Source organism: Schistosoma mansoni (assembly GCF_000237925.1).
Source record: "Schistosoma mansoni, WGS project CABG00000000 data, supercontig 0211, strain Puerto Rico, whole genome shotgun sequence".
NCBI classification, from domain to species: Eukaryota; Metazoa; Platyhelminthes; class Trematoda; order Strigeidida; family Schistosomatidae; genus Schistosoma; species Schistosoma mansoni.
The window spans coordinates 287,142-306,741 of NW_017386081.1; the positions used below are offsets into that span (position 1 = coordinate 287,142).

General features: G+C 36.7%; 1 protein-coding gene across 1 annotated transcript in view; it reads right to left on the reverse strand.

The window, feature by feature from the left end:
* The window catches only part of Smp_169170 (hypothetical protein), a gene marked incomplete at both ends in the record, with an annotated part of 35,716 nt that overhangs the window by 14,787 nt on the left and 1,329 nt on the right, over positions 1-19,600 (reverse strand). Inside the window, 3 exons of the mRNA XM_018792765.1 lie at positions 2,618-2,877; positions 6,168-6,528; positions 12,497-12,643. Of these exons, the coding sequence (XP_018647218.1) occupies positions 2,618-2,877; positions 6,168-6,528; positions 12,497-12,643 (768 nt within the window). The remainder of the gene's footprint in view (positions 1-2,617; positions 2,878-6,167; positions 6,529-12,496; positions 12,644-19,600) is intronic.

Genomic DNA, 19,600 nt, shown 5'->3' on the forward strand with positions numbered 1-19,600 from the left:
AGACATTAACACCGTTGGATACCGGCTCAGTGGTCTATCGGTTAAGGGATCTGGCTCGAGACTGGTAGGTCCCGGGTTCGAATCTCGTGAGTGCGGCATCGTGGATGCGCACTGCTGAGGAGTCCCATAATAGGACGAAACGGCCGTCAAGCAGTGCTTCCAGGTTTTCGATGGTGGTCTAGCTTCAATTGACTCATGATTTCAACTATGAAAAAAATATTAAATTTGTTTAACTTGATTATTGAAATGAATGATCTTAACAAAATATAGATCCTATTAGATTTCTTATATACTCTGTCTACTGATCACAAAAATACAAATTAGAAAATTAAATTTGAATATGAAACATGTGGAAGCCTAACAAATATGAGAGAGCTGTGAACATGGAAAATGACATTTAGCCAAAGTCAATGAATAAAGAGTAAGTCAGTCTTTATATAAGGCGAACGATTTAAAAACTACAGAAAACCATTCATTTACTAGCCAAGTTCACATAAAAAATTTCCAAAGCTAACAAATGAATAGTTAACGATGACAAATAACAAGGGTAGACGTGGAAAATCATAAAACTGTTGACCAGATAAAAATGATCTGTCCATCTACAGGTTAGAGTTAATTCACGCAGACGTAGTGGTCACTAAACTTAAGTCAATTAAAAGCAGGTATGAATGCTACTGAAATCCTAGGAAGATATCAAATATTTTTCAGATTATATTGACTTATCTTTGAGTAGTAACAAGCGCTACTTTTATCTGGTTCCTACTTTTGACAATCGACCAAATGGTAACTTATCTACTAGCATGAGTAACTCGAAATTTGATTCACTATTAAGAAGTTAAATAATTGGAGGGGATTGATTCGGAACTTCTCATTTCATCTTGCACAAATACTTTAATTAATATGCTAATAAGTATTTATTCCCTATACATACAATTTATTTTTTGTGGTAAATATCAGACTTACTTGGCTTCCGTTGATTCCCAGAAGAAGCTATAACACCATAATCTATAGAAATAAAGATGATTAAAAGAAAGGTCTGGGTTAGGTTGTTTAATATAGAGATAACTGACATGAAAGACTGATTTGACATTGACGAATGTATATGAAGGTGGGTTATGATTGTCAGTTAACTCAGCCTATAGCTCTTCTAGGACTAATCCCTGTCCCAACCTGGTGAATAAGGCCTGGGTATATGGTTAGTAATCCCATCCTATAGAAAAAAATCTTGCCAGAAAAACACTAACCATAATAAACAATTTAAAACATTTAAACTCTGTCCTGGGAGTTGAAGGATCATGACCCTTCATGGTGGGAGCCTATATTCTTCGGAATTCACGAGGCCAATGCCCCTTCTAGCAACCAGAGCAACAACTGATACAGGTACAAGGAATGTTCAGACAATGGGAGAGACAGGGATGACCAACCAAATAGCTACGGAAATGAGGAGATACAACTTAGCAATACCCGGAATCAACGAAACCCATTGGACCCAAGATGGACAGAAATGAATAGATTCGGGAGAGACGCTGCTGTACTCTGGTAACGAGAAAGAAAATGCTCCGCACACCCAGATAGTTGTTCTGATGCTGTTCAAAGAAGCACGTAAAGCACTTATAGGATGGGAATCTCATGGATCAGGATCATCAAAGCATCCTTCAAAACAAATGAGGGAATCACAATGAATGTTTTCCAATGTTATGCACCAAACAATCGTAGAGATGACAACGATAAAGATCAGTTTCATGAAAGACTGCAATCAATCATAGCAAAGTGCTCAGGAAGTTTTACTAAAAGCGAAAGTTATTTTCACTGGTACCCCTGTGTGAAAACTGGTGTAAAGCGGATACTGTTTAAAATAGAATAATGCTGTCTTTGTTCTGTTCAACCCCGCTGAAATTATTTATTCATGAATAGTTATAACGTATAAGGATAGTCGTCAAAATCGTCTGTGCTTTTCATGAATGATTAGACAGACAATAATTGTTGAATTCTGATATAATGAACAATGATCATTGTTTAGTCACTTAGTAGTTAGGGACCTTTTGTAATTGAATTGATGTTTAATTTTATCAGTTGGAAACACCATAGGAAAAATCAGCTTACTTGTTACATTTTCCACTATTTCATTTAACAATATTTACTGAATAACTCTGGCTCGAGACTGGTAGGTCCCGGGTTCGAATCTCGTGAGTGCGGCATCGTGGATGCGCACTGCTGAGGAGTCCCATAATAGGACGAAACGGCCGTCAAGCAGTGCTTCCAGGTTTTCGATGGTGGTCTAGCTTCAATTGACTCATGATTTGAACTATGAAAAATACTAAATTCTCCACAAAACCCCCTCTGATGAATGAAAAAAATCAAAATAATTATTGAGATAATTATTAACATATTAGTTCCCCTTAAAAAAAAAGGAAAACGATTTTCTCACCTGTAACAAATTTATACTGCACATCATAGCCTAAATCTGAATACTGAATACTCCGGAAGTTTTGTTTCATGTTTATATTATTATTGTCACTATTAATAATATTATTATTATTATTGGTACCATTTCTAGATTGACTGATCTTAAGAACTATATCTAAACGTGGAATATTTCCAGACATGAAACCTTTACTTGCTGGTGAATAAGTCATAAAATCCCCAGCGCATAAACGAACAGGATCTAAAGGTGTAGACTCTACAGGATCTGTGGTGAATAAAGGTGAAGATGACGACTGTATGGTAGAGAATGCATTTAAATTTAACGATTTATAACTTTGTTGTGAAACGAATTTAGGATTTAACCTGTTATCTAACAGTCTACTGAAATCATTGTTAGTAGTTAAAACGTCAGCACGATAATTGATCAATTCCAAAGCCATTGAGGTGGGACATCTGTACAAATAAGACATAAGAAAACAAGATTATCCCGAAAAAAGTTATTAATAAGGTTAGTCAAAGTTAACAGATATTTACAATCGGTAAAAAGCGCTGTGAGTTGGAAATTATTTGTATTCTAAAATCATCTTAAATATTAGAAACTAGTTAAGTATTTATATATGATCAACAATTGTTGTGGAAATTGCTTAATTTCATTGACATAGCTTACCAATTCAATAATTTATGTCCATCCAGTTGTTGTTAACAGTGGCCTAAACATCATCAGTTTCTATCTTTTAAATAGTTAAGTCAAACCTTTCTCATAAAACTGTAGTAACCATAGTCATAGACTATTATTAGGACGTGTCCTAAATACTTTGCGACTGTTCTACCTACTGAAGAACTTTCTCATTGGTTATATACGCGCAGATATTTTATATAAGGGATTGCGGTGGCTTACAGGTTTTTTAGTTTCCCATAACGGACTGACCTTGGTTACACAGTCATTGAAAACTAGAAAGGACTGGACAATTAGGTCTCCCTATTATGGATCTCCATATCCGTGCATGTCCGCGACCGCAACAATAATCAAGCTTTGTACATACAGACCTCACAAAGAGAAATCAGTCTTCAGATCGCCTAGTTGATATTCAGTCACTTACGTTTATAACCTCGGTCAATCTATCATATTGCGATGTTTTTTATCAGAGGTGTTTATTTTTGAGGAGTACAGTATCGGGATGAAACATTCTTCCAATGCTTACTGGATTTCTGTCACTGTATAACCATTGAGTTCACATTTTAAAGTATGAAAATACTGTCTTCGGCTTTTGGTTTTGTGAATTCATACTCATATGCTTCTTTAGTGTATATTATTGTGTTACTTTTATTTAACCATATTTTCAAAAATGATTATCAGTCAAAGCCAAAATGCATGTGCTGCCCCACATAGATCTTGTCAGATGAATGAACTGGTATCATAATAAGTGTCATCACAGTGAGATTAGAATTCAGTAAACATAGCTATATATGTCAGAAAATAATCCGCGGTTGAGGTTAGTATTTTAATTATAATCAGTGGATGAAGATCTTGAGTGAAATGGCTTAAAATCAGACAAGGCAGGGACGATCGAGTCATTTTCCATCCTTCTTTTAGATTGATTATTTTCTTTACCCACATTCCGTAAACACATTGCTTCTTTTCTAGATATGTTCAGTCATTCAAGTCACTAATATCTACAACTTCTGGGTTACTCACCTAGTGAATTTCCTCTCTACGAGCTCAAGTGATATAGCTGCATTTGGCTGCTACATTTACATATCAAAACCTTAATTGATTATAACTGGGGTAATGATTGATTATAGATTGGGTTGCTGTAGCTGATACTTGTTTTATATATAATAGACTCGAATGTGTACTTCCCCCTATTTTTGGCATTCAGAAATGAGTCAATCCATAGTGCCACATCTAATTTCTTATTCATTATTTCAATGGTGTAACTGAAAGCTCTGGTATCCATACTTGTTACGGTTTTCTGATCAAATGATCCGTCTCGTCATAGCCTATTTAAAAGTAATTTACAAACCAAACTAAAGAAAATAAAACTTCATGTCTTTTTCACTAAGATTCTTTTTGTAAACGTTAAATTTTCATTGTTTTTGTGTTTTAACTGACGCTAAGATAGAAAGAAAAACTAGTGCACATTAGTACTACTAGAAGAAATATCCCAAACACTAGACTTTAGTACCTATGTCTCCCTTTCTCGGTGATAGTAAATTGTTTTGAACACAATTCTACTTGACTGATCAAATAGATCGCTAATTTAAGGAGTGAATGTTAAGAGAGAATAAACAAGAAAGTGATAAAAAGTGATGAAAATAGGTGGAGAGAGAAAAACAATGACCAGGCTATGTTTATTCAGTTAATTAGCTTTAACGAGGCAGACGGTTTTTACAACAGGTGTCTTCCTCTACTTATTTCTCCCTCAATCTGAATAAAGAGTTGCTTAGTTGTTGCCTTTATTTCGCATTTTTTAAGTTGTTTTTAGTTATTTGTAAACCTAGACGTATACAGATATTTTATAAACAAGTAGCTTTAACTGAGTGACCAAAAGAATAACAACTCGGGGTTTTCTGTAGTTTAAACACAGTATAGATCCTATTAATAACAGCTTTTAATGAATTAATCGTTGGCTGAGCTCAATAGCTTGGTGGATATCAATGCTGAGATACAAGTCCCAGAAACAAGACAGAACGCGCTTCCTAAATTTCACTGCTAGTCACCAATACATAGTTGTAATTTTTTCAAAGAAAGTCTTACCTTTAACATTTGAGATTGATTGTATCTATAATGATTAAAATATTTGGAAAATTCACCCGAATTTGAGCAAGTTTTAAAGATGGGATCAACAGTATTGTGAAGCTTATGAAAAATCGGGTTAGTTACTACACTCTCGCTCGATAAATAGAAACTGATTACCATAATTTGTGGTTGTTCTTGAACATTTGTCACAGGGGAAATCATTTATAGCTTAATGTTGACGTTTTTCGTGTTTTCCTATCTAGCAGTAATATATACACTGAAAATATAATCGTCTTTGGGGATAACTGTAAAATAATCCCTATAATCCTGTAAATTTATTCTATCTTGGATTTGCAATTCATGGAAATAAATTCTACCATTTACATGAAATGGATTCTCTTTCGAATAACAGTGTATTGTAAAATGTAGCAACTTACGAAAAGTTTATAAGATTGTACGTAATCTGAAATACTCACTATTCTTGATCAAACGGAATTTTTCAATCATCATGGCAGAAAGTTAGGATCTCAAAATGAAGTTTCCAGTTATTGATGATAATGCATCACAACTTTTCTGGATCCTGTAAAATACAATTTACTTATCACATTAGTCACTCGTTATCATATTAGGACCAAGGAAAAATATACATTGGTTCAAACTGCTTCTTCGCTTCAGTATAACGAAATAAAATTAACGAAACGAATAACAAAAGCTTCAAATGTTAGTAGTAACAAAGACTAGATGTAGAGAATGAAGTTGTAGAATAAGAAATTGTGAAATAATACTGAAACTGAGAATTCTTTGCAACTGATTATAAACTATATCATTTAACTTTTATAAACACTATTCATGATTATCTCATGGATTCCAGATGATTAGTTTACACCCATAACGAGACTCAGTTCATTAGTTGGCAACCCAGTGGGGCGATGCCACTTTACTGATTTGTCCGATTTTAATTACACCACATAAAATAATAAGTATTATTTCATACTGAACTTACTTTAAATCTTTTAAAAAAGATGATTCAATTTCTTGTATATCATATATATCAGGTTGATGTTTTTGTTTATAGATAGAACCGCCGAATTCTTGATTGTATTGAATAAAATCACTCATATAATTCGACACAAGATCATTAACTTCACTTGATGTAATTTGTGATCGTTGAAATTGATGAGTTTGCTGTGAATTATCTAGACGTCGTACAAAACGTATTTGTATACGCTGTCCATAACCACCTTCAAGTTTCCATTTACAGTTGTTTAACTCAGATGGTTTTCTCGTTCTAATTAAATTATTTGGTATGTGAAGAAAACCATTTGATTCTTTGCCGTAACTTGTAATTGTAAATTGACATGTATCTATGAATCACAGACCATTGATTAAAAAGTTCAATGCATGTAAACTTATACTACAGTTGAACAACCCTATAAATAACCTAGGTATTTTGAAACTGTCATCAGCCAATCAGTACACAGGTAGCTAAAATCAAATATTTGTAGCTAGAATTGTAACGAAAATTGATTATGGAGTAGGTGATTTTCACGTTTATACTCCGTATACTGTACATAAAAGTAGAGTGTTTTTACAACACATATTCATGTACTTGGGAGAAGATTAGCCCATATTTATCAATTTTGTTCAGGATAACGATACTTATATAATCATTTCTCTACAGCTTCCATAAATATTTCTTGTCCAATTATATCTCACATAGAATTTGTATCGTAATGAATAAATGTTCCTTCTTGTTCTACAATCCCACCATGTCATTTTTAGAGTATAACTAAACAATAGAGCTTTTCTTATCAACCTTAAATAATCAAAATACTTTGGAATTTATTCGTTAGCTTAATGCCAGCTGGTAACAATTCTATGGTTTCTTACAAAAAACTATAAGCTCCTAATTGGATTTGGGTTAGACTGTCGGTAGATTCTAGCTTTATTCTGTGTAATATTGAGTAGAAAAATGCATGAACATAAGATATACTTATTCATAAATAGTATAACTGTTTGTAAAAATTAATATAAATTCACCAGTATTTTTCATAGTCGAAAGCATGAGCCAATTGAAGCTAGATCACCATCGAAAACCTGGAAGCACTGCTTGACGGCCGTTTCGTCCTATTATGGGACTCCTCAGCAGTGCGCATCCACGATGCCGCACTCACGAGATTCGAACCCGGGACCTACCAGTCTCGAGCCAGATCCCTTAACCGATAGACCACTGAGCCGGTATCCAACGGTGTTAATGTCTAACTTCAACCAATCCACAATTTTGAGCGACCGTTCACCAATTGTCTTCAGTGATCTATCGGTTAAGGGCTCCGGTTCGAGACTGGTAGGTCCCGGGTTCGAATCTCGTGAGTGCGGCATCGTGGATGCGCACTGCTGAGGAGTCCCATAATAGGACGAAACGGCCGTCAAGCAGTGCTTCCAGGTTTTCGATGGTGGTCTAGCTTCAATTGACTCATGATTTCAACAGTGAGAATTTATGATAGCCCATAAATTAATCTCATAATTAAGTTCCAATTCCATTAATTATCAAACATTTTGTAGATATATATTCAGTCTTCGCACCACTGGGAACTCGTCTTTACTATAGTTTGTCCAACCTTTTGTTATTCATTCACAAGAAAGAGTGCTTGCGTTAATAAATTTTGGTTTGATGAACAGTCGCCACTCAGCCAAACCATACAATTATTTTCTGTTTATTGTACCGGGTTCACCACCGAAAAATGTTATAAAATCTTCGATAGCTTAAACTCCATTTCATCAGTACCACTACATGTAGGATGTGTTAGGGAACATACAGTTTGGTAAATACGATTATAAATGAATACTTCTCTAAATCTTCCTAGATATTTCTTTGTGTTATTTTTCAGAGAGTTGACCGACGTGTATCAGAGGAAGTATTTAAAGATTTGTCTTAATTTTACGACGTTAGAATAAGTGATTTTATTAAATTGGACAATTTTTTTGCCAATAACAAAAAATATCCAAGACCAATTTTATCATGGATAGTAGGAAAAGAATGGCCTCACAATTGATTTTTTTAATTCTTAATTTAAGAACGTAAGTTTATATATACATAACTGGGTACAATAGACAAGTAAAGGATTGATCCAAGTTCCAGTTGAATTACTGATTTTTATTTGATTTAATATTGTTTAACTTTACACAGAAAAAAGTGGAGACTTTTGTTATATCTAGAGCTTTGCATATTTGCTATGCCACATGCTACTAGACTATTTGAACGATCGAACCCGCAACGTCGCAAGAGAGAAGACAGAAGACTAGTAAGTAGGAATGTTACTCCCAACATAGTGTCAATTATGGTACAAAACTGTCAGGTATTTATAGTTTTTAGTAAAAACGAAATCATCATTATAGTTATCTAATCCGCACACAGGGGGTTTGTAGTACCGCGATTCGTTAATCGTTTACTTCGATAACCGTTATAATTCTAAACTTAACGGTGCGTAAAATCAGAAGACAAAGGATAGCAGCAACTACAGTTTATTGTCGAATAACTCAGGTCAAAAAGCTAACAACACCTGAGCGAATATCAACGAGCAAGTGAGCGGCAAGCGAGAGAGCGAGTGGACAGGCGAACAAGCGAAGGTAACGAACGAGGCGAATAGCAAGTAACTACATAGGCAATTTTTAGTCAGATTTGATAAGGGCACAGCAAAGCAAAACAAAGGCTGATAATAATATTTGCGTGCATACATATAAGGGTGAGGAGTGTGAGTCATCGAATGATATTTAAGCAGTTAACATTTCGGATAGTGTCATGTGCTCTAGTGGTATGGCAGTGCAAAGAATATGCAAATTGTTACTATGCAAATGACGATGTCTGTTAAGTAAGTTAATAAAAAGGGCTTAACCAAAATTGACTATAATCGGAAGTGATTATAGGATGGTTGCTATAGGTTATTAGCATTGTCCAATAGGGAAGCTACACGTAGTGATTCTGGAATATTCTTCCAAAAGCTAATTGAATGGAATATGTTCGGCTCCTTCTGAGCTTCTAAGAGTTTACTCAACTTCACCTGTGGACCGTCCTCACAATTTTATCGTTTTATGAACTCCAATAGAGAAGGGAATACTGATAAGTCTTCAAACTGAACGCTAAATTTGGTTCTTAAGCTCTTCTAGTAACTTCAAGGCTAAATCTACACAGCAACTTGAACATGAGAGAAAAGACGCGAAATATGGAAGAAAACGCTTTACTCCAAAGGTTCGTTCATGTACAGAAAATGTAAGGTTTTTATAGTATTATAGATTGCCTCGGGTTTCCGGAAAATGCTGGAATGCTACTACACCATAAATAGTCCTAAAAGTTACCATTCATAGTTCACCAGGGGATATAACAATATCATATGTTTGGATAATAGATTCTCAATAGAAAATGACTACAAGATTACAATAATTTGTCTTAACAATATTTCTGACTGGTAAGACTTTTAACTTTCATTTACTTTATATCGTAAACATTTTCGGCCATTTCCACATCTTGGAATATACTTAATTTATGCAACTAGATATTCTAATGTTGTCCCTTCACCGAATAGACAAGAAATAAAATATTCTAAATATTATAGAGCACTTACGTACATCTTATAGTAATCAGCTTCACTTTAGCTTTTAGGTATCTTACAAAATTATGTGAGCTTACACATACGATTAACAAGAACAGTTACCTCATTTAAGTGAAATGAAGATGTAAGCAATTTCATTACATTACACGGACAGTTTTAAAATACATAGCATAACAGTTTGACGAAGATAATAAAGAGCTGTCTAAATAATGGAGTTGCAATCAACGACATTTTATTTGTTTGAGTCACATAATATGTAAGCATATCAATATTTATATTCTATCCTTAACTAATTTCTAAAGCTGACTAACTTATTCAGTGCTATGAGCCTAACAGTGATAGTAATGAAGGTTATGAAAATGTTTTATGGGGCTCCAGTCGATTACACAGAAGTGTCCAGGAAAGGAACTAACCATCGTGATAGGAGATCTAAACTCCAAGATCGGAATGGGCAATACTGAGTATGAAAATATCTTATTATGACATAGACTGAGAAGAGGAAGAGAATGGTGAAAGATTTGCAAATTTATGTGCATTTAACAAAATGGTTATAGGTGGCACAATATTCATCCACAAACGCAAGCATAAAGCTACATAGGTCTCACCAGACCACACTACAGAGAACTGGGTCGATCAAATTTGCATCATCAAAAAATTGAGGTCATTGGAAAACTCAAGAACCAGGAGAGTAGCCGACATAGATTCAGATCACCACCTGATGGTTGCCAAGATGAAACTGTAGCTAAAGAGGCACTGGAAAACTGGAGAAACAGCTTTACACAGGTTTTATACAGCCATTTTTGAGATGCTGCGGTCAAACTGTAGTTAAGCAACCATTAAAAATCAGGAAGTAGTGGACAATTGTTTCATCTTAGCGTAGGACCGACCCGGAGTGTGCATTCATGGCCTCAACAGCAGTGAAACTAAGGTCCTTGCTACATCTCTCCGATCCTTAACTGTCAGGACGCTGGGTTGAAATCCATTGGTCACTAGTTCCAACCTATATGGAATATTGGGTGACCATCGCATTTTGTGATTGGTGATATCTGTCTGACGACCTACACAGTTGAATCATACTGATCACTACTTATCATTATAAATCCGGGAGTCCGCTGTCGAAATTAGCCTCTAGTAAGAACTTGATAATTTTATTAATAAAGTGAGGTTTCGGAAGTTGTTGACTATTGCGGTTTGCCACCATATTTTGACTTTATCTAGACAATCATATCTACTGAAGTCTTGCTAATGTATGAAATATTCGTATTCATAAATATTTAATTCATAAAGTTAACCCAAATATCCTAGTCAGTACTTTGATCTTATACTGCTGAATGACTTCTTTAAACAATGGATTCTAATCAGTATATCACTACAATGGCAACTTCAATTATGTGTAATAATAATAGGAGCTCATGGATGTTGATCTTTGAGATTTTTTAAATAATTTATCATAAGCAGTATAACCGGTTTATGGATAGCAATGGAATCCAGGAAGAGAGTTTCATTTTATTTGAAACTCGTTAGGTGTATGTATCAATATTCACAGTGAAGCTTAAACCCTGTATTACTTTGACCTAAAATAACAACAATGCATTACTCAAAATAGCCACCTACTTGTTTAACGGATTCTAAGGGACTAGTAGGAGTTTGTAATTTCCCTTTGTTAACAATAAGGACTGCAACTGATTAATCCTAGGCCTTATACGCGTATTCTGAGTGCATTTTTTCTATATAGACTCTAGCTACAAGTTATAGTATATTTAATATAGCTGGAAGTAAAATCCATGACGTGGGTTTCGTTCTATATGAGATTCCCCAGTAAAATATAAAAGAAGCTGAATGGAAACCATTACTAATTTATTGGCAGCAAAATCCGACCTGAGGCCTCCTTGTGGCACTCCTGAGTAGTAGGGGCAACCTTGCCAGTTAACTTGGGCAGTTGGCGAAGATCAGACTAATCCACTTGTGTGCTGATCTTGGATTGCTCGAAGTTCACTATTTAAAGCTTTAAAAGTCTTGGCAGTCTGCCCGATGTGTATGCCGATGCATATGAATTACATGAATCTCGGCTTATGTAGTTGTGTATGTAGGTATATGTAAAGGGTACGCACCAGGCCCGTAAAAGGAAGATAATCGGTAAAGCGTGTCTGCCTATGTCGAATAAATTCAGCGGCCTAAACCATCAGATCGAAGACAATAAAAGGATATGACAGTGAATAATAGGGATAGGTGACCACCTACCCTTCTTGAGAGGGTATTTATGCTCGTGTGTATGTCTTGAAGTGTATGGACAAAAGTTTTTGTGCCGATGGTATGCATATAATGTGTAATAGATAGTCAGCTGTATCAAATACGTTCAAAGTGGGAGGTGACTATCTACCCTCCCAGGTGGATGAATATACCTATGTATATGACAAGGAATGAATGGGTAATGACTTATGTGTTACCGGTATGCATGTAGACTATACTTCTCCATGGTTTTCGACAGCCAAGCAACAAGACCAGGAGTTCCCCCATGAAATCATGTCCATCCGGTGGGTTGGTGATCCTGAAAAGGCGGATTCTAACCCAGATAAGCCTATGAGCTTTACCGAGAGAGGCTTCACAAGCCTTGAATCGCTGGAACACCACACTAATTTATTATAGATACCAAAAATGTACAAATAAATTCATACTATACAGCATTTATCATTTCGGCCTTTTAAAAAAGTCAATTACTACTTACCATCACCAACAGAATTAACATCATCAATCTTGTCGGATAAATCTTTACGAATAAGAAATAATTTGTTATTATTCTCAGTATAATCATTCCTAGTGGAATATTCATATGACAACATGAAACCCAGTTCATTTGTACTTGTTATATGATCTGTAATAAAATAAATATATACACGATGCATTTCAAATTTATTATTCAACATTATTTGTTCCTGTGGTACTGATGTCCCGCACAAAATTAATTTGGGTGTATTATTTAAATAATTCTGTTCATAAATTTCTATACGATCACCGACAAGCTGCGTACATCTGGATTGGGGTTTTAAAAATATCGGATAGTAAATAATGAAAAATGTAATATTGGGAGACAAAAGTATCAAAGAACAAGATGGAATCAACAAATGAGTGATTATGATGTAGTGATACAAAGTAAAGATTGAATATGTCACCAACACATCTATTTGGAATGCCCAATCATAGGTCAAATCATAGTGTTCATACTGGTTGGCATTATTCAGACAGACAAGGAATGATATTGTTGGTTAATAGCACTGTTTACCAGTATTTTCTTGAATCTCTTTTAACACCATCTACAGTAAAGGAGTAATTTTGCAGCGACTGGGTATAAATCATACATGTTTAAATTACTACAGTCAATAAGTTCCATTTTTTTGAAAGTATATTCGATTCGTTTGAAGAGTATTTATTATTTATCATTATTTATTTGAACACATAAATATTGATACAAAGGGACACCGAATACATATGCGCCACACAAGTCACTTGATCTGAGTGTGGGCTGTTATACTGCTCGGGCGCCCAGACCAAAACAGGTGGTTTTCTTAAGGGTTCACATCCGGAGCCTTTGATCTAAAGGTCTGATCCACAAGGCAGTGGAGCAACAACTCCGCCTGTAGCTCTTCTAGAGTTACTGCCGGTCCCAAGCCCGGGTAAAGGAGGAGGGTTGGGAATGGGGTTAGCGACCCCATCCCGTAGAAAAGCTAACTCGCTAAAAAAACGCTAACCAGAAAAAATAATTCAAACCATTTAAACTCTGCCCTCCAAGTTGAAGGAATAATTATGACGTCTCATGATGACAGCCGAAATTCTTCGGAAGTCACGAGACCGATGCACCTTCTAACAACCAGAGCAACACTCTTTATAGGTACATGGAACGTCCGGACAATGTGGGAGACAGGAAAGACCAGCCATATAGCAATGGAAATGAGGAGATACAACTTGGCAGTACTCGGAATCAGCGAAACCCATTGGACACAAACTGGACAACAAAGGCTAGGTACAGGAGAGATGCTGCTGTACTCCGGTCACGAAGGGGAAAATGCTCCACACACTCAGGGAGTTGCTCTAACGCTGTCCAAAGAAGCACGAAATGCACTTGTGGGATGGGAATCTCATGGACCCAGGATAATCAAAGCATCATTCAGAACAAAGAAGCAAGGGATCACAATGAACGTTATCCAATGTTATGCACCCACCAATGATAGCAACGACGACGATAAAGATCAGTTCTATGGAAGGCTGCAATCAATTATAGCTAAGTGCTCAAGAAAGGACCTCACCATCCTGATGGGAGATCTAAATGCTAAAGTTGGAGTGGACAACACAGGATATGAAGATGTAATTAGACGACATGGATTAGGAGAGAGAAATGAAAATGGGGAGAGACTTGCAAACCTATGTGCATTCAACAAATTGGTTATAGGCGGCACAAAATTCCCACACAAGCGCATATATAATGCCGCGATTCGTTAATCGTTTACTTCGATAACCGTTATAATTCTAAACTTAACGGTGCATAAAATCAGAAGACAAAGGATAGCAGCAACTACAGTTTATTGTCGAATAACTCAGGTCAGAAAGTTAACAACACCTGAGCGAATAATAACGGGCGAGTGAACAGGCGAATAAGCGAAGGAAGCGAACGAGGCGGAAATGACATGCAGTGGAGATGGCTGGGAAGCCAACTCGATTTAAGCAAGCGTTAATCAACATTTATAGTCGGACAAAAATGAGTGACAGACATATGATGAATAAGATACGAAGTGTACACATATACGCTCATATAAAAGTATAGTCACGGTTAATAAGCGAATGATTAACAAGATCAAAAGATGACTCAATGTACAGGTGAATTGGCTTGGCCAGCAACTAGAATAAAGTATATGGGCTTAGCATAACAACCAATACTACACATACACAAAGCTACATGGATCTCACCGGACCACACCACAGAGAACCAGATAGATCACATCTGTATCAATAAAAAATTCCGAAGATCAATGGAAGATGTGAGAACCCGGAGAGGAGCTGACATAGCTTCAGGTCACCACCTGGTTGTGGCCAAGATGAGACTGAAGCTAAATAAAGACTGGACAGCACTACAAAGGTTCAATACAGCCTTCCTTCGAGATATTGACAAGCTCCATGAATTCAAGATAACTCTCAACAACAGGTTCCAGGCTCAACAGGATCTACTGAATGAACAAGAAACTACGATGGAGGACAACTGGAAAGGGATAAAAGAAGCACTAACTTCAACGTGTCAGGAGGTTCTGGGTCCTAAGAAACATCATCATAAGGGATGGATCTCTATGGGAACGCTGGACAAGATTGAAGAAAGGAAGAACAAGAAGACAGCAATTAGCAACAGTCGAACACGAGCAGAGAAAGTCAAAGCACAAGCAGACTACGCAGAAGCTAACAGGGAAGTGAAGAAAAGCATGAAAGTCGACAAGCAGAAACACATGGGAGAACTAGCAACGGCGGCGGAAAAAGCTGCAAGAGAAGGGAATATGAAACAACCATATGATACAACGAAGAAATTGGCAGGGAGATATAGCAAACCTGAGAGACCAGTCAAGGACAAAGAAGGAAAGACAATCACTGAGATTCAAGAACAGAGGAAAAGATGGGCAGAATATTTCGAGGAACTGCTGAATAGACCAGCCCCAGTGAATCCACCGAACATCGAAGCAGCCCACACTGACCTTCCAATAGATGTCACTCCACCAACGATCGAAGAAGTCAAGGTGGCCATCAGACAAATCAAAAGTGGGAAGGCGGCAGGACCTGACAATATACCAGCAGAAGCACTGAAGTCATACATTGAAATAACTGCAAACATGCTTCACCTTCTATTCAAGAAGATTTGGGAAGAGGAACAAGTGCCAATGGACTGGAAAGAAGGATATCTCATCAAGATACCAAAGAAAGGAGATCTGAGCAAATTTGAGAATTACAGAGGCATCAGTTTGTTATCAGTACCAGGAAAAGTTTTCAACAGAGTGCTGCTGAATCGGATGAAAGACGCAGTAGACGCCGAACTTAGGGATCATCAGGCTGGATTCCGTAAGGATCGGTCGAGCACAGACCAGATTGCGACACTACGGATCATCGTTGAACAATCAGTTGAGTGGAACTCATCACTATACGTCAACTTCATCGACTATGAGAAGGCGTTTGACAGTGTGGACAGGAGAACATTATGGAAACTTCTTCGACACTATGGAGTTCCTGAAAAGATTGTCAACATTATCCAAAACTCATACGATGGACTACAGTGCAAAGTGGTGCATGGAGGACAGCTGATAGATGCATTTCCAGTAAGGACCGGAGTCAGACAAGGCTGTCTACTCTCCCCATTTCTCTTCCTTCTAGTGATTGACTGGATTATGAAGAATTCGACATCTGAAGGGAAATACGGAATACAATGGACAGCTCAGAATCAATAAGATGATTTGGACTTCGCAGATGACCTAGCCCTCCTCTCTCATACACACGAACAAATGCAGATGAAGACCGCAAATGTAGCAGCAGCCTCCGCATCGATAGGCCTCCACATTCACAAAGGAAAAAGCAAGATTCTCAAATGCAACACGGAGAACACCAACCCAATCACACTTGATGGCGAAACTCTGGAAGAGATGGAAACATTCAAGTACCTGGGGAGCATCGTTGATAAACAAGGAGGATCGGATGCAGATGTAAAGGCGAGGATTGGCAAAGCAAGGGCAGCATTCCTTAAATTGAAGAACTCAAAACAACTGTCAACTAACTTCAAAGTAAGAATCTTCAATACGAACGTCAAGATAGTCCTACTGTATGGAGCTGAAACGTAGAGAACTACTACATCCATCGTCAAGAAGGTACAAGTATTTATAAACAGTTGTTCACGCAAAATACTCAACATTCACTAGGCGGATACTATGAGCAACAGCGTTTTATGGGAGAGGACAAACGGGCCTTCAGCTGAAGAGGAAATTAGGAAAAGACGTTGGAAGTGGATCGGACATACATTAAGGAAATCACCAATGTGCATCACGACTCAATCCCTAACTTGGAATGGTGAAGGGAAGCGGAAAAGAGGAAGGCCAAAGAACACATTACGCCGGGAAATAGAAGCCGATATGAAAAGGATGAATAGCAACTGGAAAGAACTGGAAAGGAAGGCTCAGGACAGAGTTGGATGGAGAATGTTGGTGAGCGGCCTATGCTCCTCGACGAGGGGTAACAGGCGTAAGTAAGTAAGTAAGTGGAGCAACGTCAGGAGATACAGTCCCATGGTAGCCAGTGACCAATAATAGGTTCATACGCCTTTTGTTTCTTCAGGATCCTAGAGCTCATGTGTACCATTAGTTTGGAATCAGGGCTTCCCAACTTCCCTAGTTGGATCCTTCATATCCACCAATCTAGTCACAGCGCCAGATATTGGCTTTTCGTCCTCTCAACTTCGTAAACGACACCCTCACCGCGAGAAGGCAGTTAGTAAGACTTCTCTGTCAGCGTTTGTATACGCGTGCCCATATGGGAGCATTTCGAGAGAGAGGTGACTCAACCCACCCTCGGCAGTACCAAGGCTTCAACTGTAGTTACAGTTAGGTATAAAAAATGGCAGCACGTTTATTGCCAATTTACTTTTAGAAAGACCGGTTTGTTACAGTTTTCCTTAGAGTGTAGTGTAGTAACACTACTACGGCTAATCTTGATAACGATTAATCCCTGTCTAGCTCCTTGATCTGACGGACAGTGTCGTCGTCATAGTAACTATTCGTTTATTTATTTGTATCAGTAGAATCGCTATCATACCTATGTAAACGTTTATATTTGAATGCTTATTACAGTCTACACATATTTTTGTCTAACCCGAATCTCGATTGCTTAAATGTAGCTCGATGTATTATTCTCCTTCCCTTGTATATATGTGCTTGTACTATAAAAACAAACTGTGCTTTGATTCACCATGTGTTTATTTGATATGACTACAAATTTGCCTCTATATTTGCTTGTAATTATTCGTTGGCCTTTTCGCTTCAAATCCGCTCTGTGTATTTGTAATTCTATAGTCCGCGCGATCAGATAATAAATTGTAGTCTCAGCTTCCTATCGCTTTCTGAATTCAACCTCGTGGAGTCCCTGTAATGACGGTTATCAGGGTGAACTTTTAACGAAGCTACGCGCACTACAGTGGTTAAATTAGAAGTCGGCTCAATGTTTTCAAGAAATTACATAATTCACGGATAATAGTTGAGCACAGACTGTTGGTAAGTATTGAACTAGTTAACTTACGCATGATCACAAATTTAAATGAAAAACAAACTGAAATTATTGGTTACATTCATTCTTGAATCAGTAATAACTTAATCTATAATCCAAACGTATAAATAACAAAACAAAGCCTCGTAAATAAATGTCCCATTTTTTTAGTTTAAAGATCATTATTTCCGTTCAAGGAGTTATTTATGTTATTCAATAAAAATTATCTAAATTGTTTACACAATAACCGATGACTTAATAATAATCAGTATAATGTAGTCTAGAAGTAGTATACGTCAGTATGGGGTTGTAGAGATTGTTAAATTTCAGTGAAATTACGAACCGATCTAAATCAGTGGTAACAGAATTTAATAGTTTAAGTTGAAATCAGACTATCAGGTTAAGTAGTTTTAAACGTTTGTGTTTCTTTGTACTGTTTTTGTAGTTAGAGGTAATGTTCAGTAAGCCTTACTTCCTACCCTGCGCTCGGTAGCAAGACGTCACAATCACAGGCATTAGAACTTAGCTGCTTGGGTCAAAATCGATCTTCTTTAAGATAGAGATACATAGACTAGCGAGAAGTTAAATATTTCCTGATGTCGTTCAGGAAGTGTCAGTTCTTCCTAATTGTTATAACGTATCAATTTGCCCTCTTAATATATATATATATATGTCCAATGATACAGGAAATACGTACGAGCAGTCTTGATTGCTATCCTGCCCTTCCTATCTCCCAAGCCCCCCCCTTTAAGCACAAAACACAAAAAACAGCCCCAGCAATATGAATCATTATTTACAAGCATACTGGGTTATATATACTAACCAAACAGACCACACATATTAAAAATAGAAAAATAACATTTGTACAGTAATTGGCCAATGTGGCTGTAGCTAGGGGGAAAGTAATCAATAATAATAGTTCCAAGGTCAAAATAAAGGTTATGATACGAGGAACACGGAACAATTAGGTCACTTATTTAACAACTATCCAATAGGAATAGGCGTATTACATTTGTCCATAAATGGACCTCAGATTTACGATTCATAATTCGCCAGGGGATATAACACCTCCCCTTTTTGAGAAATCCGGAGTTGATATCCGGATTTTTTTTAATTTTCTCGAATTCACCCTCCCCCACGAAAGACTGTTGGATCCTCATATAGCCAAGTTACTATTAATGCGATATGTTTGTCACATTTAACAGGGAATGCATTAGAACTGAAGAGATCATGAGGATCGACGACATTTGATTCGAGGTCACCAACATTTGATTCTTCTGAAATAGTTTCCTTGAATTTCCTCGGAACCTCATTAGTAGATAATGAATCATAATCAGTGGATTCTTGATTATCATTTAATACATCTGACATTTTTCTCTCATTTTTATAAGAGAATTCAACAGAAACATATGAATCATCAAAATAATCTAAATCTGGTAGAACAATTACAGAATTTTGATCATTAGATTCATTAGAAACATTTTCCGTAACATGATTAATTTCATTTGGCGCCTCTGTATTCAATACACTGTTCGATTTGTTTTCCGTTTCTTCA